The following is an 18,332-nucleotide window of genomic DNA, read 5'->3' as shown; positions in this document are numbered from 1 at the left end:
ATGAATTCACGGTGTTCTTATTTCAATTTCCAGGAGTGTATATTGTGTTCGAACATATGAATCATCTCAAACAGAATGGTCTAATGACGCATATTCAACACGGATTTAAAAAACGTCGGTCTTGTGAAACGCAGCTAGCTCTTTACTCACACAAAGTGCTGAGTGCTATTGACATGGAATTTAAAGTTGATTCCATATTTCTAGCTTTTCAGAAAACTTCGACACAGGACCTTACAAGTGCCTTATAGTCAAATTGCATGCTTATGGAATATCGTTCCAGTTATGCTACTGGATTCTTGATTTTCTGTCAGAGAGGTGGCAGTTCGTAGTAAATGGTGGAAAGTCATGGCATGTTTTCAAAGGTAATGTGGTTCCTTTTCTATATAAACGATTTAGGAGACAATCTGAGCAGCTGTCTTAGGTTGTTTGCAGATTATGCTGTTGTTTATCATCCAGTAAAATCATAAGATCAAAAGAAATTGCAAAATGATTTAGAAAAGATATCAATATGGTGCGAAAATTGGCGATGACCCTAAATAATGAAAAGTGTGACCCTAAATAATGAAAATTGTGAGGTCATTCACATGTGTGCTACAAGGAATTTGTTAAAACTTCGGTTACACAATAAATCAATCACATCTAAAGACTGCAAATTTCAATCATCATCTTTTGCCTTCAATGCAATAATATTTTGTTGAAGGCAAACTACATAGGGAGATATGATCATCATAATAAAATAAGAGAAATCAGAGCTCGTATGGGAAGATATAGGTGTTCCTTTTTTTTTTTCCATGTGCTGTTCGAGAGTGGAATAATAGAGAATTATTGTGAATGTGGTTCATTGAACCCTCTGCCAGGCACTTAAGTGTATTTGCAGATCAGCATTACAGATGTAGATGTAAATGTACTAGTCGACTGAGGAATCTGAGTATTACGAGCAATTCTTGAAACACAAACAAATATCTGGCACAAAGCAAACAGTGTTTCTATGCACTATGCAGTTAATTAAGCACAGAACTGTTCCTGATAAATACACCAGCATGCACGAAATGTAGTAAATGAAGCAAAAGAACATTGATGAACTTTAAAATAAATGTCTTCTTATGAGAACTGTGTCAGGTCACAGTACTTTTATGCACTGTTGCTGCTGCTGCTGCTTTGAGAGCCACCACGTGACTTGTTAGTATCTGCCCATTAAAACAATCATTCAGTAATTTCTCTTCCATAAATCCAAAATTCTGAACTTTCTGTTTGTGAAAATAACATCAGTAGATTCACATTAGTGATTTCTTTCTTTTAGATGGAAACAAACTTTCCACCTCTAGAAGAAGTCAGTTAATTAACGAACATCACAGCACTGAACTTCATTTCAGAAACATGTAACACTTCAACAGTTACAGATAAGACTTTTCTCTGAAAACACTTTTAATAATATTCTGGTGATTGTGGCACTTAATTTGGAATGCTCACTCTTTTGTCATCTGCACCACATCAGCTTCACATGTTTTGGCTTAGGCCCATATACAGTGTTGCCAGATGTCTACGGAACATTTAGAAACAGTTAAATGAACCTTTCATTAATAAGAAATATTGATTTCAGTTTTGTGTGTTATATTGTGATTATTGATTGACTTGGCCACTTTTTTAGAGGGTGGGAAGAAGAAATTGCAAACGCTAATTTCATTAGAAAGCACAAAAATAAATCTAAGGCCATGTGGACAGTTGCCAAATCTTTGCATGGAATCAAACCTAGCACCAAGAAATCTCTAAAATAAAGAAATGAAACAAAATAATTGTAAATTGTCCAGACACCGGAAAATTTTAATTACAGTAGAGTTCCTCTATTCCGAACTAATTGGGACTGAACACTGTTCGGTTTAGTGGGAATTCAGAATAGGTGAATTTCATGAGAAGTGTCAATGTATTGACTTGTTAAGGTGTAAATTAAGTGCGGGGACACCTGCTAGTGACCTTCAACAATTCATAGTGCAGATGCCCTACCTATCCCTCTCCCTCCCATATTCCCAACACATTATTGAAAATTTATTGTTGAGCTTTGTTCTGTGAGTGTTGAGTTACTTTACTAGGTCACTGTGCCTTTCTTATTTATGTTTGTAGTTTTTGATGTCAACTGTTAAACATTAAACATCGCAAGTAAACAGGTGGCAACACTGGTGAAACTGGACTGAATTTTAAGTCTTTGCCTACCAAAAGTCTTGCTTTGCAACAAGAGAAATCTGCCCCATGGTTTAAAATGGACAAATAACATCGAACTGTCTTAGCTTGCAGCAACGCCTTGGCAACAAACAAACTTCCGTTGATGGTAATAGGCAAATGGCAAAACCGTGACCGTTCAAAACCATTAACATCAACTCGCTTCCTATGTATTATATGAATCAAAAAAAGGAATGGTTCGAGCACCAATTTGTCGCTAAAGTGACTGTGTTCAGTAGAGAAAATGGGTTAGCTGCTTTGCTGTTTATAGACAATGCTCCGTCCCATCCAGAAGAAATGAAACTTGTTTATGGAGACATCAGAGCAGTTTTTCTGTCACAGAATGTAACTTTAATTCTTCACCCTATGGACCAGGGTGTGTTGCAGGCCATTAAACAAAAATACAGAAAAATGCTGCTTCGCACCTTACATGAAGAGGATGAAAATGATATCACAATCCTGCAAAAACTTAAGAAAATTACTATAAAAGACGTGATTTACTGGTTGGCTGAAGCATGGAATGACACCACTAAAGACCCTTTACAAAAATCATGGAAAAATCTCTGGCTTGCATTAAAATTTGTTGAAACAACTTTTATACCAGTGAAAGACTGTGATCTTCCTCCAGTAGTCAAGAAAATCCCTGGCTGTGAAGACACAGAAGAAAGCTTTGTTGAGGAGTGGACTGCTGTTGATGACAATGGCCACCAGGGGTACGGAGAAGAAGACATCGTAGCAGTGGTGCAGGGCTCATTAGCTCAGATCAATTCGGAGGAAAGCAAGGAGGAGGTGAATGCTCAAACTGAACTCATATCACATACAGGCATATGAAATGCTCTTGGCCTCACATTACGCCATGTCAAACAGTGTGCTTCATCAACACCAAATGTTGTCACGTTCTTGCGACGATGGCAGAACATTGCATCCTCAAGTCAGTACAGTGCTCTTTGTCAGAAAAAAAGTGACAGACTTCACTTCTTAAGCACGTGTAATTTTTTTTTCCTTTTTTCTTTCTTTTTTTTCTTTTTTCTTTTTTCTTTTTTTTTTTTTTTTTTTGGTTAGCAGTGATTAAAAATAATTTTACAGAATTGTATAAATGGGAGTGGACATGTACTGTATGGTAAGTAACCAATGTTCACTATAACATGGTTTCAGGCGTTTTCACCAAGCTTAGACCCTATGTATGTCTCTATTTAACTTCTTTGCATAATAACAAATGTACATCTTTTTAATTTCCCATGTTGTTAAGTTAACAAAAGGGTATTTTTTTCTGAACTCTGTTTGGAATAGCAGGTTTTGGAATAGCAGGAAACTACTGTAATTCTTTATATCTGCATCAAAATCTGATTATATCCTATTGAGATAATGTACATTTATTTGGCTCAAGTCGGAGCAAGACTGGGAATCTAATTAAATTTGACAAAGTAACAGCAAAAAATAGAGAAAAACTATATTAAACCTAAAGAAATACAGATTTTGTGGTGTACGCTAAAGTTCTTAAAGAAGCTTCAAATATAATACCACACTCCCTCTCCAATCTATCATTGGAAGAAGGCCACTTTGCAGAGTGAAACAAGTATTTGGAAAAGGCTCAAAATAAGGTCTTTCTGTGTTTTCTGAAATATTTGAAATGATCATTGCAGTTCAAATTCAGAATTTCTGTCAAAAATTTGAAATAGTTTCAAAAATGAATTTGGCTTCCAAAAATGCAAAAGTCCAATTTATACGATCAATTTGTGAATAAAGTTAGCTCCACTTCAAAAAGAAACAGAATCTTTTGTGACTTATTCAATTAAACAACTTTGTGAAACACTCCTTACTAGGCCAAAGTGTACTTATGGTGTCAGTAGTTCGTTTTTAACATGGAAAACATGAGATTGTTGATTATGGTGTCAGTAGTTCGTTTTTAACATGGAAAACATGAGATTGTTGATTATTGATTGTGGCTATTATGGATTATAAGGTTAGTTACTGGTTTTCGTATTTATTTCATGTATTATTTGTTTCTCAGAATGTGATAGGATCTCTTGGAGATATTGTTTCATATTCCAGTGTCATAATTTGCTTTTGAGTTGGTGAATCCAAACAGTGTGACTGAAGGGAGACTGGCTGTGATGATTACAGAACTGATCTGTAGCATTGCTTGGTCCTCGCAGATCAGAGATAGAAAAGATTAATATGATTTTAGTAAACTGCAGGAGCATCCGAGGAAAGGTCCCAGAATTAGTATCAGTTACTGAAGGTTATAATGCACAGATAGCATTGGGAACATAAAGCTGGTTGAAACCAGACATCAGTGACAACAAAATCCTAAGTTCAGATTGAAATGTTTATCGTAATGATAGGTTAGCTGCCAATGGTGGCGGCATGTTTATTGCAGTAAAAAATTCGATAAAATCTAGCGAGATTATCACGGATTCCGAATGTGAATTAATCTGGGTAGTATCAAAGAACAGTCAAGAATGGTGATCAGAGGCTTTTATAGACCATCTGGGTTAGGATCTGTAGTTGTAGAGCACTTCAGACAGAACTTGAGAATATCATTAGTAATTTTCTTGATCATCCCGTTGTAATATGGGGGTGACTTCAACTTGCTAGGTATAGATTGGGAGTGTTATGCCATCAAAACTAGTGCCAGAGACAGGGATTGGTGTTTCATTACCTTGAGTAGATTGTTAGAGAACTAACTCTTGTGGGTGTCGTCTTAGACCTCCTGATAACAAACAGACCTGAACTTATCAAATCAGTTAACATATCAGTGAACATAAGGCTGTGACAGCATCTATGATGACGGGTCCTACAAGGAATGTTAAGAAAGGTGGTGAGATATATTTGCTTAGTAAGGGTGACAGGATACAAATTTGAGAATATCTTAAGCACTCAGCATCAAATATTCGGGGATGTGGACGAAGATGTGGAGTACAAATGGAAAAAATTCAAACGCATTGTTCAGTATGCCGTAGACATGTATGTTGCAAGTAAGGTTTTAAGGGATGGGATGGATCCACTATGGTTTAATAGCCATGTTAGAAAAGCGATGTGTAAACAAAGAGCACTTCATCTCAGATTCAAGAGAAGTAAAAACCTAGATGATGAACAAAAACTGAATGAAACGAAAATGAGCATAAGGAGAGCAGTGAGAGAAGCGTTCAGTGATTTTGAAAGTAAGTGGATCAAAATCATCTTTTCATTCTCTCAGCGATCACACCGGCACCCAAAAGGAAGATAACAGAGAGAAGGCCGAAATATGGAATTCGGTCTTCCGAAGTTATTTCACCGAGGAAGATCGTAACACTGTCCCTCCTTCATGGCAGATATTGAGATGACCGATTGCGGAATTGAAAAGCAGCTATAATTGCTTAGTAGTGGAAAGGCTTCAGGGCCAGATGAGATACCTGTAAGATTCTATAGAGATTATGTGAAAAGAACTTGCTCCCCTTCTAGTAGTAATTTGTCATAGATCGCTTGAGCAACAAAAGGTACCCAACGACTGGAAAAAAAGTGCAGGTCATTCCCGTTTTTAAGAAAGGCCATAAGACAGATCCACACAATTATAGACCTATATCGTTGATGTCAATCTGGTGTAGAATTATGGAACCTGTTTTATGCTCAAGAATTATGACGTTTTTGGAAAATGAACATGTCCTCTATAAAAATCAACATGGATTCCGCAAACAGAGATCCTGTGAAACTCAGCTCACTCTGTTCCTCCATGAGATCCACAGCACAGTGGACAACGGTGCTGAGGTTGATGCCGTGTTCCTTGATTTCAATAAGGCATTTGACACCGTCCCGCATTGCCATTTAATGATAAACATACAAGCTTACGGAGTATCGGAGCAGACTTGCAACTGGATTCAAGACTTTCTTGCAGATAGAAGTCAACACATCACTCTTAACAGAAGAAAATTGACGGATGTAAAGGTAGTATCTGGAGTACTGTAGGGAAGTGTGATGGAACCATTGCTGTTTACAATATATATAAATGATCTAGTAGAAAGTGTCGGATGCTCTTTAAGGCTATTCACAGATGAAGTAGTTGTCTGTACCAAAGTAGCAATGCCAGAAGGTAGAAAGAATTTGCAGAACGACCTGCAGAGAATTGATGAATGGTGCAGGCTCTGTCAGTTGACCCTGAATGTAAATAAAATCGTAATATTGTGCACACACACAAAAGAAATCCACTACTGTACAGCTACACTATTGATGACAAACAGCAGGAGACAGCGTCTGCTGTAATATATCCAGGTATAACTGTCCAGAGCGACTATAAGTGGAATGACCACATAAAACAGATAGTGAGAAAAGCAGACACCAGACTCAGATTCATCAGACAAATGTTAAGGAAACGTTATTCATCCATGACAGAAGTGGCTTATAAGGCGATTGTTCGCCTGATTCTTGAATATTGTTCATCTGTCTGGGACCCCTATCAGGTGGGGCTGACAGAGGAGATAGAGAAGATCCAACGAAGAGCGGCGCATTTTGTCATGGGATTGTTTAGCTGGCGAGAGAGTGTTACGGAGATGCTATACTCCACTGGCAGACGTTACAAGACAGGCATTGTGCACCAAGGAGAGATTTACTATTGAAATTTTGGGATACCACTTTTTAGGAGCTGTCGGACAACATATTACACACCCCCCACCCCCCCACCCTCCCCCCCACATACATCTTGCATATTGACCATGAGGAGGAAATTGGAGAATTTAGAGCCAATACAGAGGTTTACTGACAGTCATTCTTGCCAATCACTATTCATGAGTGGGAGAGGGTTGGAGGGATCAGATAGAAGTACTGAAAGTACCCCCTGCCTCACATTGTTAGGTGGCTTGTGGAGTATGATGTAGATGTAGAGGTAGATAGCCTGAGGTCTAGGTTAGTTTGAAATATGTGTTTGGCTGTGTGTGAGAAAACTGATGGTGGTGACAGACTGCTCTGAAGCATAGCCCAAGTTCTATGTTTGGTTGAAATTTTGCAGTTTGGTTGGGAGCTGAGTGAACAAAGCCAACAAATGCAACTGGGAGAAAACTGTCTGTGGTGATGGACTGGTCTGTAGCATAGCACATTGATCATTTCAAAAACTTTGTGGTGTGTTTACAGAATGCCCTGATTTCCAAGGTGATGGTTAGGTATGGACCTAAGAGTACATTTTATGTAATATTCTGTATTATATGAAAGCATTCTGCATAATATATTCCATTATGTCGCCATGTAAATTCATACACTCGACATCGATATTGAGTTTATCAAACACTATTTTCTCATTGGTTATGGCATCTTCTGTAATCCATAATGTTCACTTCTGCCATTCACCCCACAGTTACCAGCTGCAGCATACAAAAGGAAAGCTGCTGATACTATAAGGGCACTTTTACCCCTAATTATAATATAAAATGAAGAAAACTGAAATTATAGGTTGTTCCTTACAGTGATTGAAGTCATTTCTGACAGAGATAAAGCAAAGGGATGTCCTATCATCAAGCAAAAGAAAGTACTCCTCTAATTGGAGTGCTATTTCACAGGGGCTACCCCAAGGTTCAGTCCTAGGCCCAATCCTGTTTCTTTTTTATATAAACGACTTACTCTCAAATATGAATTGTCATTCAGTTTTATTTACCAATGACACATCAGTATTGATAGAAAATAAAATGCAGAAGAAATTCTTGAAATATCATGAACACTCTTGAAAACCTATATGTATGGTTCCATCTAAATGGCCTAAAATTATGTATTTGAAAAACACAGCTGATGCAGTTTAAGAGAAGATATCATCATCATCATCATCATTTAAGACTGATTATGCCTTTCAGCGTTCAGTCTGGAGCATAGCCCCTCTTATACAGTTCCTCCATGATCCCCTATTCAGTGCTAACATTGGTGCCTCTTCTGATGTTAAACCTATTACTTCAAAATCATTCTTAACCGAATCCAGGTACCTTCTCCTCGGTCTGCCCCGACTCCTCCTACCCTCTACTGCTGAATCCATGAGTCTCTTGGGTAACCTTGCTTCTCCCATGCGTGTAACATGACCCCACCATCTAAGCCTGTTCGCCCTGACTGCTACATCTATAGAGTTCATTCCCAGTTTTTCTTTGATTTCCTCATTGTGGACACCCTCCTGCCATTGTTCCCATCTACTAGTACCTGCAATCATCCTAGCTACTTTCATATCCGTAACCTCAACCTTGTTGATAAGGTAACCTGAATCCACCCAGCTTTCGCTCCCATACAACAAAGTTGGTCGAAAGATTGAACGGTGCACAGATAACTTAGTCTTGGTACTTACTTCCTTCTTGCAGAAGAGAGTAGATCGTAGCTGAGCGCTCACTGCATTAGCTTTGCTACACCTCGCTTCCAGTTCTTTCACTATGTTGCCATCCTTTGAGAATATGCATCCTAAGTACTTGAAACCGTCCACCTGTTCTAACTTTGTTCCTCCTATTTGGCACTGTCCCACTGACATTACTTTCGTTTTGGAGATGCTAATCTTCATACCATAGTCCTTACATTTCTGATCTAGCTCTGAAATATTACTTTGCAAACTTTCAATCGAATCTGCCATCACAACTAAATAATCCGAAGAGAAGATAGTCTAAAATAAATGGTATTCAGATTATGCATGGAAGTCAAGAACCAAACGAAGCAGAATATATTAAATTCTTGGGGATGAAGTGTTCCCTTATTGTACTAGTATGGACCATTCTCTTCACAAATAATAATCCTGGACTGTATCTTCCAAATAATATCTGGCACAGGTATGAAACTAGGAACAAAGAAAGTTTCATCTTTCCTACACATAAGACTCTGTCTTTTTGTGTAGATCCCAAATGTACATTGCAATAAAAATGTGCAACAAACTAAAAGGCTCAAATTTTGGATAGGTTGAAATTGTGCCAATAAAAAGAAAATTATGTAGCAGTCTGTTACAGAAATGCCGTTAATCTGTTGAGGACTTTTTAATGATGTTCTGGTTATCTGAGGAGAATAAAAAATTAAATTGTGGTTTTGTAGTTTTATTGTAAAAATTTTGATAGTACATTTTCTATCCCTATTATAATCTATTATAGTTTTAAGCTCACTAGTCTCTTGTACATTTCCGTGTGAAGAGACAGTGTAATTCTGATTCTGAATAGTCAGCCATTTGAAAATCAGTGCTGTCTGAGGGCTCCCTCTGGACCTTTGCACGCACTTTGGCCTAACAGCTACACAAATCTCCCTTTCTATTAGTTTTCTTGCTTTACATTACTCATAAAGTTTCTTTGTAATGTATGATTGTATGCGTTATTCTTTTGTTTGAAAATATGATGTAATTGGATAGATGAAAGAAATCTACTCATCAATCTGCCAATTACATTATATTTTCAAAAATTAATTAATCTTTTCTTTGTTTGCTGCCTCACACTCAGCATTGAGCTGTGTCTAGTTTCCAGTCCCAGCACATCTTCTATTGTTTGCATTACCACCTCACTCGTTCCCATTTTTTTCGATCCTGTTGTATTCACTCTTCCCCTAGGGCATATGCTAGTGCTTTTTAATGTTGTCTTTTGATTTCATGTGCATTTAGAGTAGCTTTGTTGAAATTTTAAGGGTTTCTTCAAGTTATTTTTTTATGAATTTAATGTACTTGTTCTGACTCTAACTCATACCAGATAATGGGTTGAGTGTTACGGTAGGGCTGCTAAGGATTAAAATAATATTTACTAGCGACCCACCCTGGCTTCACACGCGTATAACTAAGTATCTGCTTCTGGATAATTTGTGTGGCATAGCAATAATTTTGTTAACACATCGCAGTGTAGTTATTATTAAAAGTCAGAGAATAACATTAAGTAGCTGAATATCATTGTACTATAAAAGTTCTTAGGAAGCAGGAATAATCAGTTACATATTTAATTGTCACTTCAAGTGACATCTCATGCCAAGGATGAGAGCTGTGAGCTACAGCACTGCCCTCTCCACCTGACTGCAGCAGCAATTCAGACCGAGCTACGACCGCTTGCCATAGTTGGTGCTGGTCTTCTTGTAGCAGGAGCTTGCACCAGCCTGGTGCTGCAGTCAGTGCTTACAAGGAATTCTGCCAGCACAGCATGGTCCACCCAACCACAACAGAGTCTGTATGGCCGCTTGCTGGCTGACTCCAGTGTCAGTCCGGCACGAGCAATATTTTTCATGTGACCTTTTCCCTCATTTCCTTTCACACCTCTTAAACATTGACTCATAACTAAAAACTCTGTACTTACCAGCTCAATACCCGATACATCCTGCATAAAGCTGCATTTGCATTGCACGCTGGGCCGGGATTTGATGTGCTGGCCTGGTCCGAGCCTAGCCGCACAAGCCGCCATCCATTGTGTTCACACTGTGTGCACAAGCCACCATCCAGTGCTTTCACACTGTGTGCCAGACTGGCTCAAGGAAAAGGGGAATATCCACTTCTGCAACTTTCACATTGTAAAAACTCTTGCCTTTATATAAGACTAGGCTACGTTGTTTTATGAACTTATTTTTCCTGTAAAAGCTTTATTGAATAAATGCTAACTTTTTGTTTTGCATGTTGTTGTAGTTCCATAATATTTCTCAATTGATTTTGAAGAAAGTATGTGGTTAAAAAAATCTGGTTTTTGTACATGTTGTTTTGTAGTATCTTAGCTTCATAATTCCTAACAGTCATACCTTTTCATAATTCCTAACGGTCATTTGTATAATGACGCTACTTCTGAAGTGGGTACATTTGATTTAAAAATCTTGCAGTAAAAAGTTTTGATAGTGGGTAGCTATCTGTTAGATATGTTTTACACCATACATTGTTGTGAGTGAAGTGTAACTAAAAGTACAAAACAGTTTTTAAAATGGTATTGACACTGATATCTGTCTCCATTCACAAGTAAACATGAGTTATTGAGTGGTCTTAATGCCACGATCGCAAGCCTTTAGAGTTTGTGTAGGTATAGCATACTGTCAAATACTGCAGGACAGGAAAAACAAATTGCTAGTGACCAATGCAGGCCTAGTGTTGGTCTCTCATTTTATTTCAGTGATCCGTGTCCAGAAATATCCAAATATATATGAATTTTTCCCTCAGCAATGACTGCTTACTCTGGTTATGGTTTTACTATAGGCCGCATTGACACTATAAAAGGTAATCAATTATTTCTTGTCAACATCTTGCATTTAGTGAATGTACATTTTGTATTTGAAAGTAGAAGAGAAGAATAAATTAATCTAAGATGAGACTTTGTTGTGGATAGACTGTAACAAAAGTTTGCAGTATTTTTTTTAATTACTTTTTTTTTGGAGATGAAAAATGGCACAGGCCAAAAAATAGAATTATATTTATAGACATTTCTGTGTCTTAAGTTGACTAATGCACAAGGTGCTCTGTTTTGAAATTTTCACTTTCGTATTTCTGTGAAAGTGTAGTACCACAAGTTATAAATAATTACTTTTTATCTCCTTTCCCAGGGAGTTTCGATTTTTCTATTTTAACTGGAGGAAGAAAGATTAGGATTTAATGTCCTGTCAATATCAGGTTCATTAGAGATGATTAATAAAAAGAATAATTGGCAGGTTCAGCATACACTCAAATAGTGCTGGGGAGGTAAATGAAATACTATCCATCAAAGCAAACCAATGGTCTTGCTGCAGTGGTAACACCAATTCCCCTCAGATCATCGAAGGTAAGCGCTGTTGGTCTGGGCTAGCACTTAGATGGGTGACCATCCGGTCTGACGAGCGCTGTTGGCAAACGAGGTGCACTCAGCCTTTGTGAGGCAAACAGAGGAGCTACCTGACTGAAAAGTAGCACCTCCAGTCTCATATCTTAGCTACCCACTGTCAAAACTTTTCGCTGCAAGATTTCTAAATCAAATGACCCGTTTGACTGAAAAGTAGTGGCTCTGGTCTCGTAAACTGACATACGACAGGGAAATGGGTGTGCTGACCACTTGCCCCTCCATATCTTCATCCAGTGATGCCTGTGGGCTGAGGATGACATGGTGGCCGGTCGGTACCATGGGGCCTTGCAAGGACTGTTTGGACAAAGTTTAGTTTATCAGTCAATGCAGGTGCGGGCATAAAATCACCCCCCCCCCCTACCCCATCCCCACCCCTTTCCCCCCATCGCCCATCCCTTCCTTGGTGGGCTGAACTGCACCAGCAAGGTAATCCCCATTCTTCCACAGCTACATATGAGGTCATAGATAACAGAGGTGCAGCCATCAGGTTTTCACTGCCAGCCAGTCTGTGCTGTGGTATAGAACAATGACTTAATTACTTTATTGATACTGTTCTGACAGTCCTGTGACTCATTGAGTTTTTAAGCACAGAGGAACTAGGGGGTTATGGACTCATTCCATGGATAGCAAAAGACACTTAGGAGAATTTTTACTTTATATACAGAAGTAAAAACTTCCCTGAAGAATTTTATTTGTATTATGGAATGAGCCATAATACATTTCAGTATGTGCTGCAGAACATTCAAGACCAGAGACACATCAGGATGTAATTAGCATCATCATCTTTGGTAATATCGTGCTCTATCTTCATCACAGGTATTTTGTCTGTTTAGAATTGCAAAAATTCTTCAATATTTTTCCCAGTAGTCTTTTTTTCTTATTTGTTAATGATGTCATAGTTTGGCAGTGGTGATGGCTCCCCAATTGGAGCCAGAGATGGCCTCTGAGAATGATCTTCTGTGTTTTGTGACACAGACAGAATGATAGGCAAAAATTCTTTGCATAATGCCTTTTGGCTTACTGGTTCCACTTACACTGACAAAGAACTGTGCATAGCTCTTGGAATTAAGATGGATTTTAAGAAATTGTGGTGAAACAAAGGCCAAGTGGAACTACATTTGGATGGACTTTTCCCTGTTTCACCCTACCGGATTTAACCCTAATTTTCAAGTTTTCTCTTTAACTATCCTTAAGCTGTTTCCATTTTAGTTTCACTATGTTAATTTGAAGAGTATTAAAAAGGTATCAAAATATGGCTCTTTACTCCCTATTGTTACAGATGTATAAAAATAGGTGGACCAAGTAAATGTGTATGGACTAAATAAGTTTGCATCATTACAGTACATGTAATTTTTCCTCACTGATTGTGAAATGTGAAGGAACTTCTTTAAGAAGGAAAAAAGGAAAGAAAAAAAAAAAAAAAAAAAAAAAAAAAAAAAAAAAAAAAAAAACCTTGTGCAATGATGCTTCTGATAAAAGCAGGCGGGAGGCGTCTGATTCATGTACTGCAGAAACTGGAGCATAGCTATATTGGCTCATGCTGGCCACCTGTTCACACCAGGTATATTAAACATTCACCATTGTGTCCTAGCTCTCGCCATGCCATCACATCCCATACATCAGTGTGAAAACTGCAATGCAAAATAATGGGTTTGATATCCCAGTGTATCACAACCTGGCCCAGCACATTCTGCCTGGTGTACAGTATGGACACACCTTAAAATTTTGTTTAGAAGTTGGAGGTGGCTTGCACCTACCTCCCAGTAGCAGTAGCTTGTGGGCTAGTGCTGCAGTGGATGATTCCAACAAGTTCTATGATTCTCAGCTAGATGCCAATGGCATTTTTTTTCCCACAGCGACAGGGAACTTTAATTCATCATAGTTCAACTAATTTGTTTGTAGTATTTATAAACTGTACACAAACTTTCCTCATGAATGAGTCTGTCGGTTAGTGAAAACTGTATCAAAATCCCTACAGTATTTCTGAGATAAGCCCACATATACAGACATGAACCACAGTGGCAGACTTTTAATTTTATCAAACAGTGGAAAATCTAGGATGGAATGTAACAATATTATGAAATGGGAAGTTGCTACTCACCATATAGTGGAGAGGCTGAGTCACAGATAGGCACAACAAAAAGACTGTCACAGATAAATGAAGCTTTCGGCCATTAAGGGCTTTGTCAACAATAGACATAGACACACACACAAACACACGCACATGCAAATGCAAATCAAACATACGACCACAGTCTCAGGCTACTATTGACGAAGGCCTTAATGGCCGAAAGCTTCATTTATTTGTGACAGTCTTTTTGTTGTGCCTATCTGTGACTCAGACTAATTTACATATTTACAGAATGAGATAGTTTTATTGATGAAATACAAATATGTTTAAAATAATAAAGTTTGAAAGTAACTTCTATAGCTTATGTAAATAGCTCTGTCAGTTAATTAAGGATAGTCTGCAGAGAATTTCTAATATTTGTAAAGATTTCTGTATCCTTCATCACTAGGGCCCGGATTTTAATGACAAGTCATATTTTTTCTGAATTATAGGGTGAATTTTAGTACAATTTATACACAAATCTAGGCATTTTAGTGTCGAAAAATGTATTTTGATTGTGCATATAAAGTCATATTTCAATAAATTTTAGTAATAGTTCATATTGTGGCTAACTTTTAATATAATAGGTCATATTTCCGTCAACTTTTACCAAAAATGCATATACTGCTTTTCTCGTATCTTATGGGACACACAAATAAGAAAATGAATATGTTGCTCACAAGACAATATTTAACATGCTATTATGAAAGATAAACAGATAAATTAGTACACAGCTTTATTTCTCAGGACTGTAGCAGAAAATTGGTATACCACAACAGTTGTTTCACAAACATAAAACATTGTTGCGCAGAGTCGACAGTACGCTCTCAGAGCCAACAAAGGCGGCTTCTGCCACCAATAATCATTGCAGTCGCACAGGTGTTCCCAGCAACCAGTTTGAATACAGCCTTTGCCTTGTTCAACATGCCTAAAGCAAAGTGCTCCAACAGCGTGAAGTTGCGAGGATATGTTCGAGAATTTGGAGAGAAGTTCTTTAGTACTGATGGGGAAAAAAGTTAGTTCAGAAAAGCGCTTTAATGTGCAACAACTCTATAATATCGCTAAACGCAGCAGCTGTGTGAAGCAAAGTGCTGAAAATAACAGCAGGCAAATGCTGTTATTTTATCCGTATGCTACAATGATGTGCTCAAGAAAATACAAATTACTATTGCTGAGCAAAAGATCTGGCTGTCAATAGATGAAACTACGGATGTTAGTGGGTGATATATTGCAAATGTTGTTGTTGGTGTTCTAAAAGTTTATGGTCCTGGAGATGTGTTCCTACTAACGTGTGAAGCTCTCGACAGAGTAAACAATTCGACATTTGCTATTTTGTTTGACAACTCTCTGAAGCTGCTGTGGCCAGATGGTGTGAAAAGAGACAGCGTTTTGCTGCTTGTAACAGATGGTGCTTCATATATGGCTAAAGCAGCCAAAGGGCTTCAGATTCTCTACCCCAGTATGGTGTACACCACTTGCCTTTCACATGCGTCGCACAGAGTTGCCAAAGAGGTGCGATCAAATTACCATGACATGGACAAATTAATTTCCTGTGGCAAAAAAATCTATGTGAAGGCTCCGCTACGGGTGCAGAAATTCAAGGAACCAGCACCTTCAGTGCCCCTCCCACCTAAACCTGTTCTTACACGATGGGGTTCTTGGCTTAATGCTGCTGAGTATTACTGCACCAACTACACCCAAATGAAGACAATCTTCTGTGAGCTTGGTAGTGATGAATCAAGTCCTATCAAAAGTGTGAAATAAGTTTGTACAGATACATTGCCTCGAAACTTGGCATATGTCAACGCCAATTTTTCAGTGATACCAAAAGCCGTCAAACGACTGGAAGCTGTTGGCACTCAGCTATGTGAGGCCCTGAGTGTTGTGCAACATGTGCAGAGTGAGTTGGGTCGAGCTCATGGTCATGTGGCTGACAAAGTGAAAATCAAATTGCAAAGCGCTCTCCAACGGAATCCTGGATATTCTACACTGTTCAAAATTAGTGACAGTCTTGTAGGGAATGCCGCAACATTTGAAGATACTGAAACAAAGCTGAACTCCAGTGACCTGGTTGCCTTCAAATACACTCCAGTGACGTCTTGTGAAGTGGAGAGGAGCTTTCCCAGGTACAAAACTATCCTCAGCGACAACCGTAGATTTTTGACAATGGAAAACCTGAAAATGCACCTTGCGATCCAGTGCAACTTTGCAGATACTGAAAATTGACATATGGTATTAAATAATGTGAAACGCTTTAAGTACTATGTAGAAATAAAAACATTGTTTTACTGTTTCGATAGATGATCTTTTCACTGTACTTTGTGTTTAGAAAATAAAACATTCAGCCATTCAAAAAATAGGTGCAAATTAGCCACAAACCCTACAGAAAGAAAGAACTATACTTACAATATTTTGATAAGTGAATTTTGTATTACTGTGTGGTGAATAAAAAATTAAATAAACAAACAAGAATGCTTTAAATAAACTTCTACTAAGTGATATTTTATTTTTTAAGGTCATATTTATGTAAGTTTTAGGTCATAAATGCTTGCATATTTCACTGTTTTTTAGGCAATTAAAATCCGGGCCCTATTCATCACATTCATAGTCTGACCTCCAGTGACACAGTGAAGAAGCTGTGAGTATTCTTCATCTGTGTTCACGTAGTGTCTGTCTCTGGCAAGTAAATTGTTTTCGTTGAAGTGTGTTGAGATGCTCTGTTATGAACACAGCAACACAGGGCGAAATTCAGCTGAGTGAAACTGGTGTAAAATAAATGCTCTAGCATATTGATATTCCATTGTAGTTCATTTTAGTTTTTATGGTTGAACATTATTTTTATGAAGTATTGTAATAAAAGTGAATATAAGTGCCAGGTATTTGCATATTGAATAAATATCAACTCATGTTTTATGTGTAAAACAATCTGTTTCCAATTTTATTTAGCTCATTCTTAACCAAGGATACACAAGCGATTCAAACAGAGACTGAAAGGCTTGAAAAACAGCTTCTGGAACTTATGGAAGAAGAAAAAGAAGTAGACTCAGAACTTGAAATCGTGCAAAGAAGAAATTAAGAACTTTGATTTCTGATCATATTAAGTGAGTCATGTGTATTTGCTCAGGAATGACACCAAAGGATTAATAAAAACATGTCTACTGAATATTTGAAATTGATTAATTTTAGTTGGTAAACTTTTTTCTCTTTAGTGTTTCATGTGGAAATGATTAAAGAATTTTTGACAAGAGAGGAATTTTTAACAAGAGAGATTAAATATTACCAGTTGGGAAAACTATGTAATGAAATGTCACTGATATAATGTAATAAAAAGAAGCATTAGAATAATGTCAGTTTTTGTGATTCTTTCCTCCATCTATTCTTATACAGGGTGTTTGACTATTATAGGTACAAACGGAAAGGGCAAACACAGAACAATGAAAGAAAGAAATAGTCTGATAAACATAAACCCAGAAACCAATGGTTTCCCCAATGCAATGTATTAAGACTGATAGTGAACACTTTATAACAATCACCAAGAATCCAAACTGCTGATGTGCACTTTAGGACAAACACATTACAACAACTGTTCCATATGACCACTGTTCTTGTGAAGGCAGACTTCAGCACATCTGCTCGTCAATGCCCATACAGGCTAAAAAGTCCCAAGTATGTTTTGAGAGCATTGACAACCATCCACAATGGGTTCCCCGAGTTATCAACAGGGCTTAAATCTACCAAAAATCCATACAAAAAAAGCAGAAGTTTCAAGTCTGTGGACCTGGTTTGTTATGGTATTGGTGAGCCATAATTGAATCACTTGTCAAAGATTCATGCTGTGTATTCGCAGCATCTGTTCATCATAAGGAACTTCATCCAAATAATCGATTGGCTTGTGTTGTAGGAAATGAAGATACATGAGAACTGTAAGTCAGTCAGATAGGAAATATTGCTCTACAAAGTGATCACCAATAACACCTGCTCAGACGTTAATGGAAAATATCCACTTGTGTGTCATTTCAGTGGTAGCATGTGGGTTCTCATAAGCACAGACGTGTGTTGTGGATATTCATAATACTATGTGGAAGAAAGCATGCTTCTTCTACAAAAAACCACATGCATGCGAAGCTGTGGATCATTACCACATTGTGTAAAGACCCATTGGCAGAGGGCATCCCAAACTGGAAAGAAGTCAGATGTGGACAAAGGTTGCACACATTGTACATGATAGGGGTACAACTATCCCTCATGTAATATTCGCCATTGCTGCAGCA

At 37.8% G+C, this 18,332-nt stretch overlaps 1 protein-coding gene across 3 annotated transcripts in view; it reads left to right on the top strand.

Moving 5' to 3' along the window:
* Nucleotides 1-17,343, top strand: part of LOC126163029 (uncharacterized) — a 166,315-nt gene extending 148,972 nt beyond the window's left edge. For 2 of the 3 annotated variants that reach the window (XM_049919901.1, XM_049919900.1), the window contains exon 7: nt 17,008-17,343. In XM_049919901.1, coding sequence (XP_049775858.1) covers nt 17,008-17,137 — 130 coding nt within the window. In that variant the 3' untranslated portion in view covers nt 17,138-17,343. The other variant, XM_049919902.1, reaches the window with a different exon arrangement.
* Nucleotides 17,344-18,332: the final 989 nt, after the last annotated feature.

Source organism: Schistocerca cancellata, chromosome 2 (genome assembly GCF_023864275.1).
Source record: "Schistocerca cancellata isolate TAMUIC-IGC-003103 chromosome 2, iqSchCanc2.1, whole genome shotgun sequence".
Taxonomy (NCBI): domain Eukaryota; kingdom Metazoa; phylum Arthropoda; class Insecta; order Orthoptera; family Acrididae; genus Schistocerca; species Schistocerca cancellata.
This window is presented reverse-complemented; position numbering and strand designations above follow the sequence as displayed.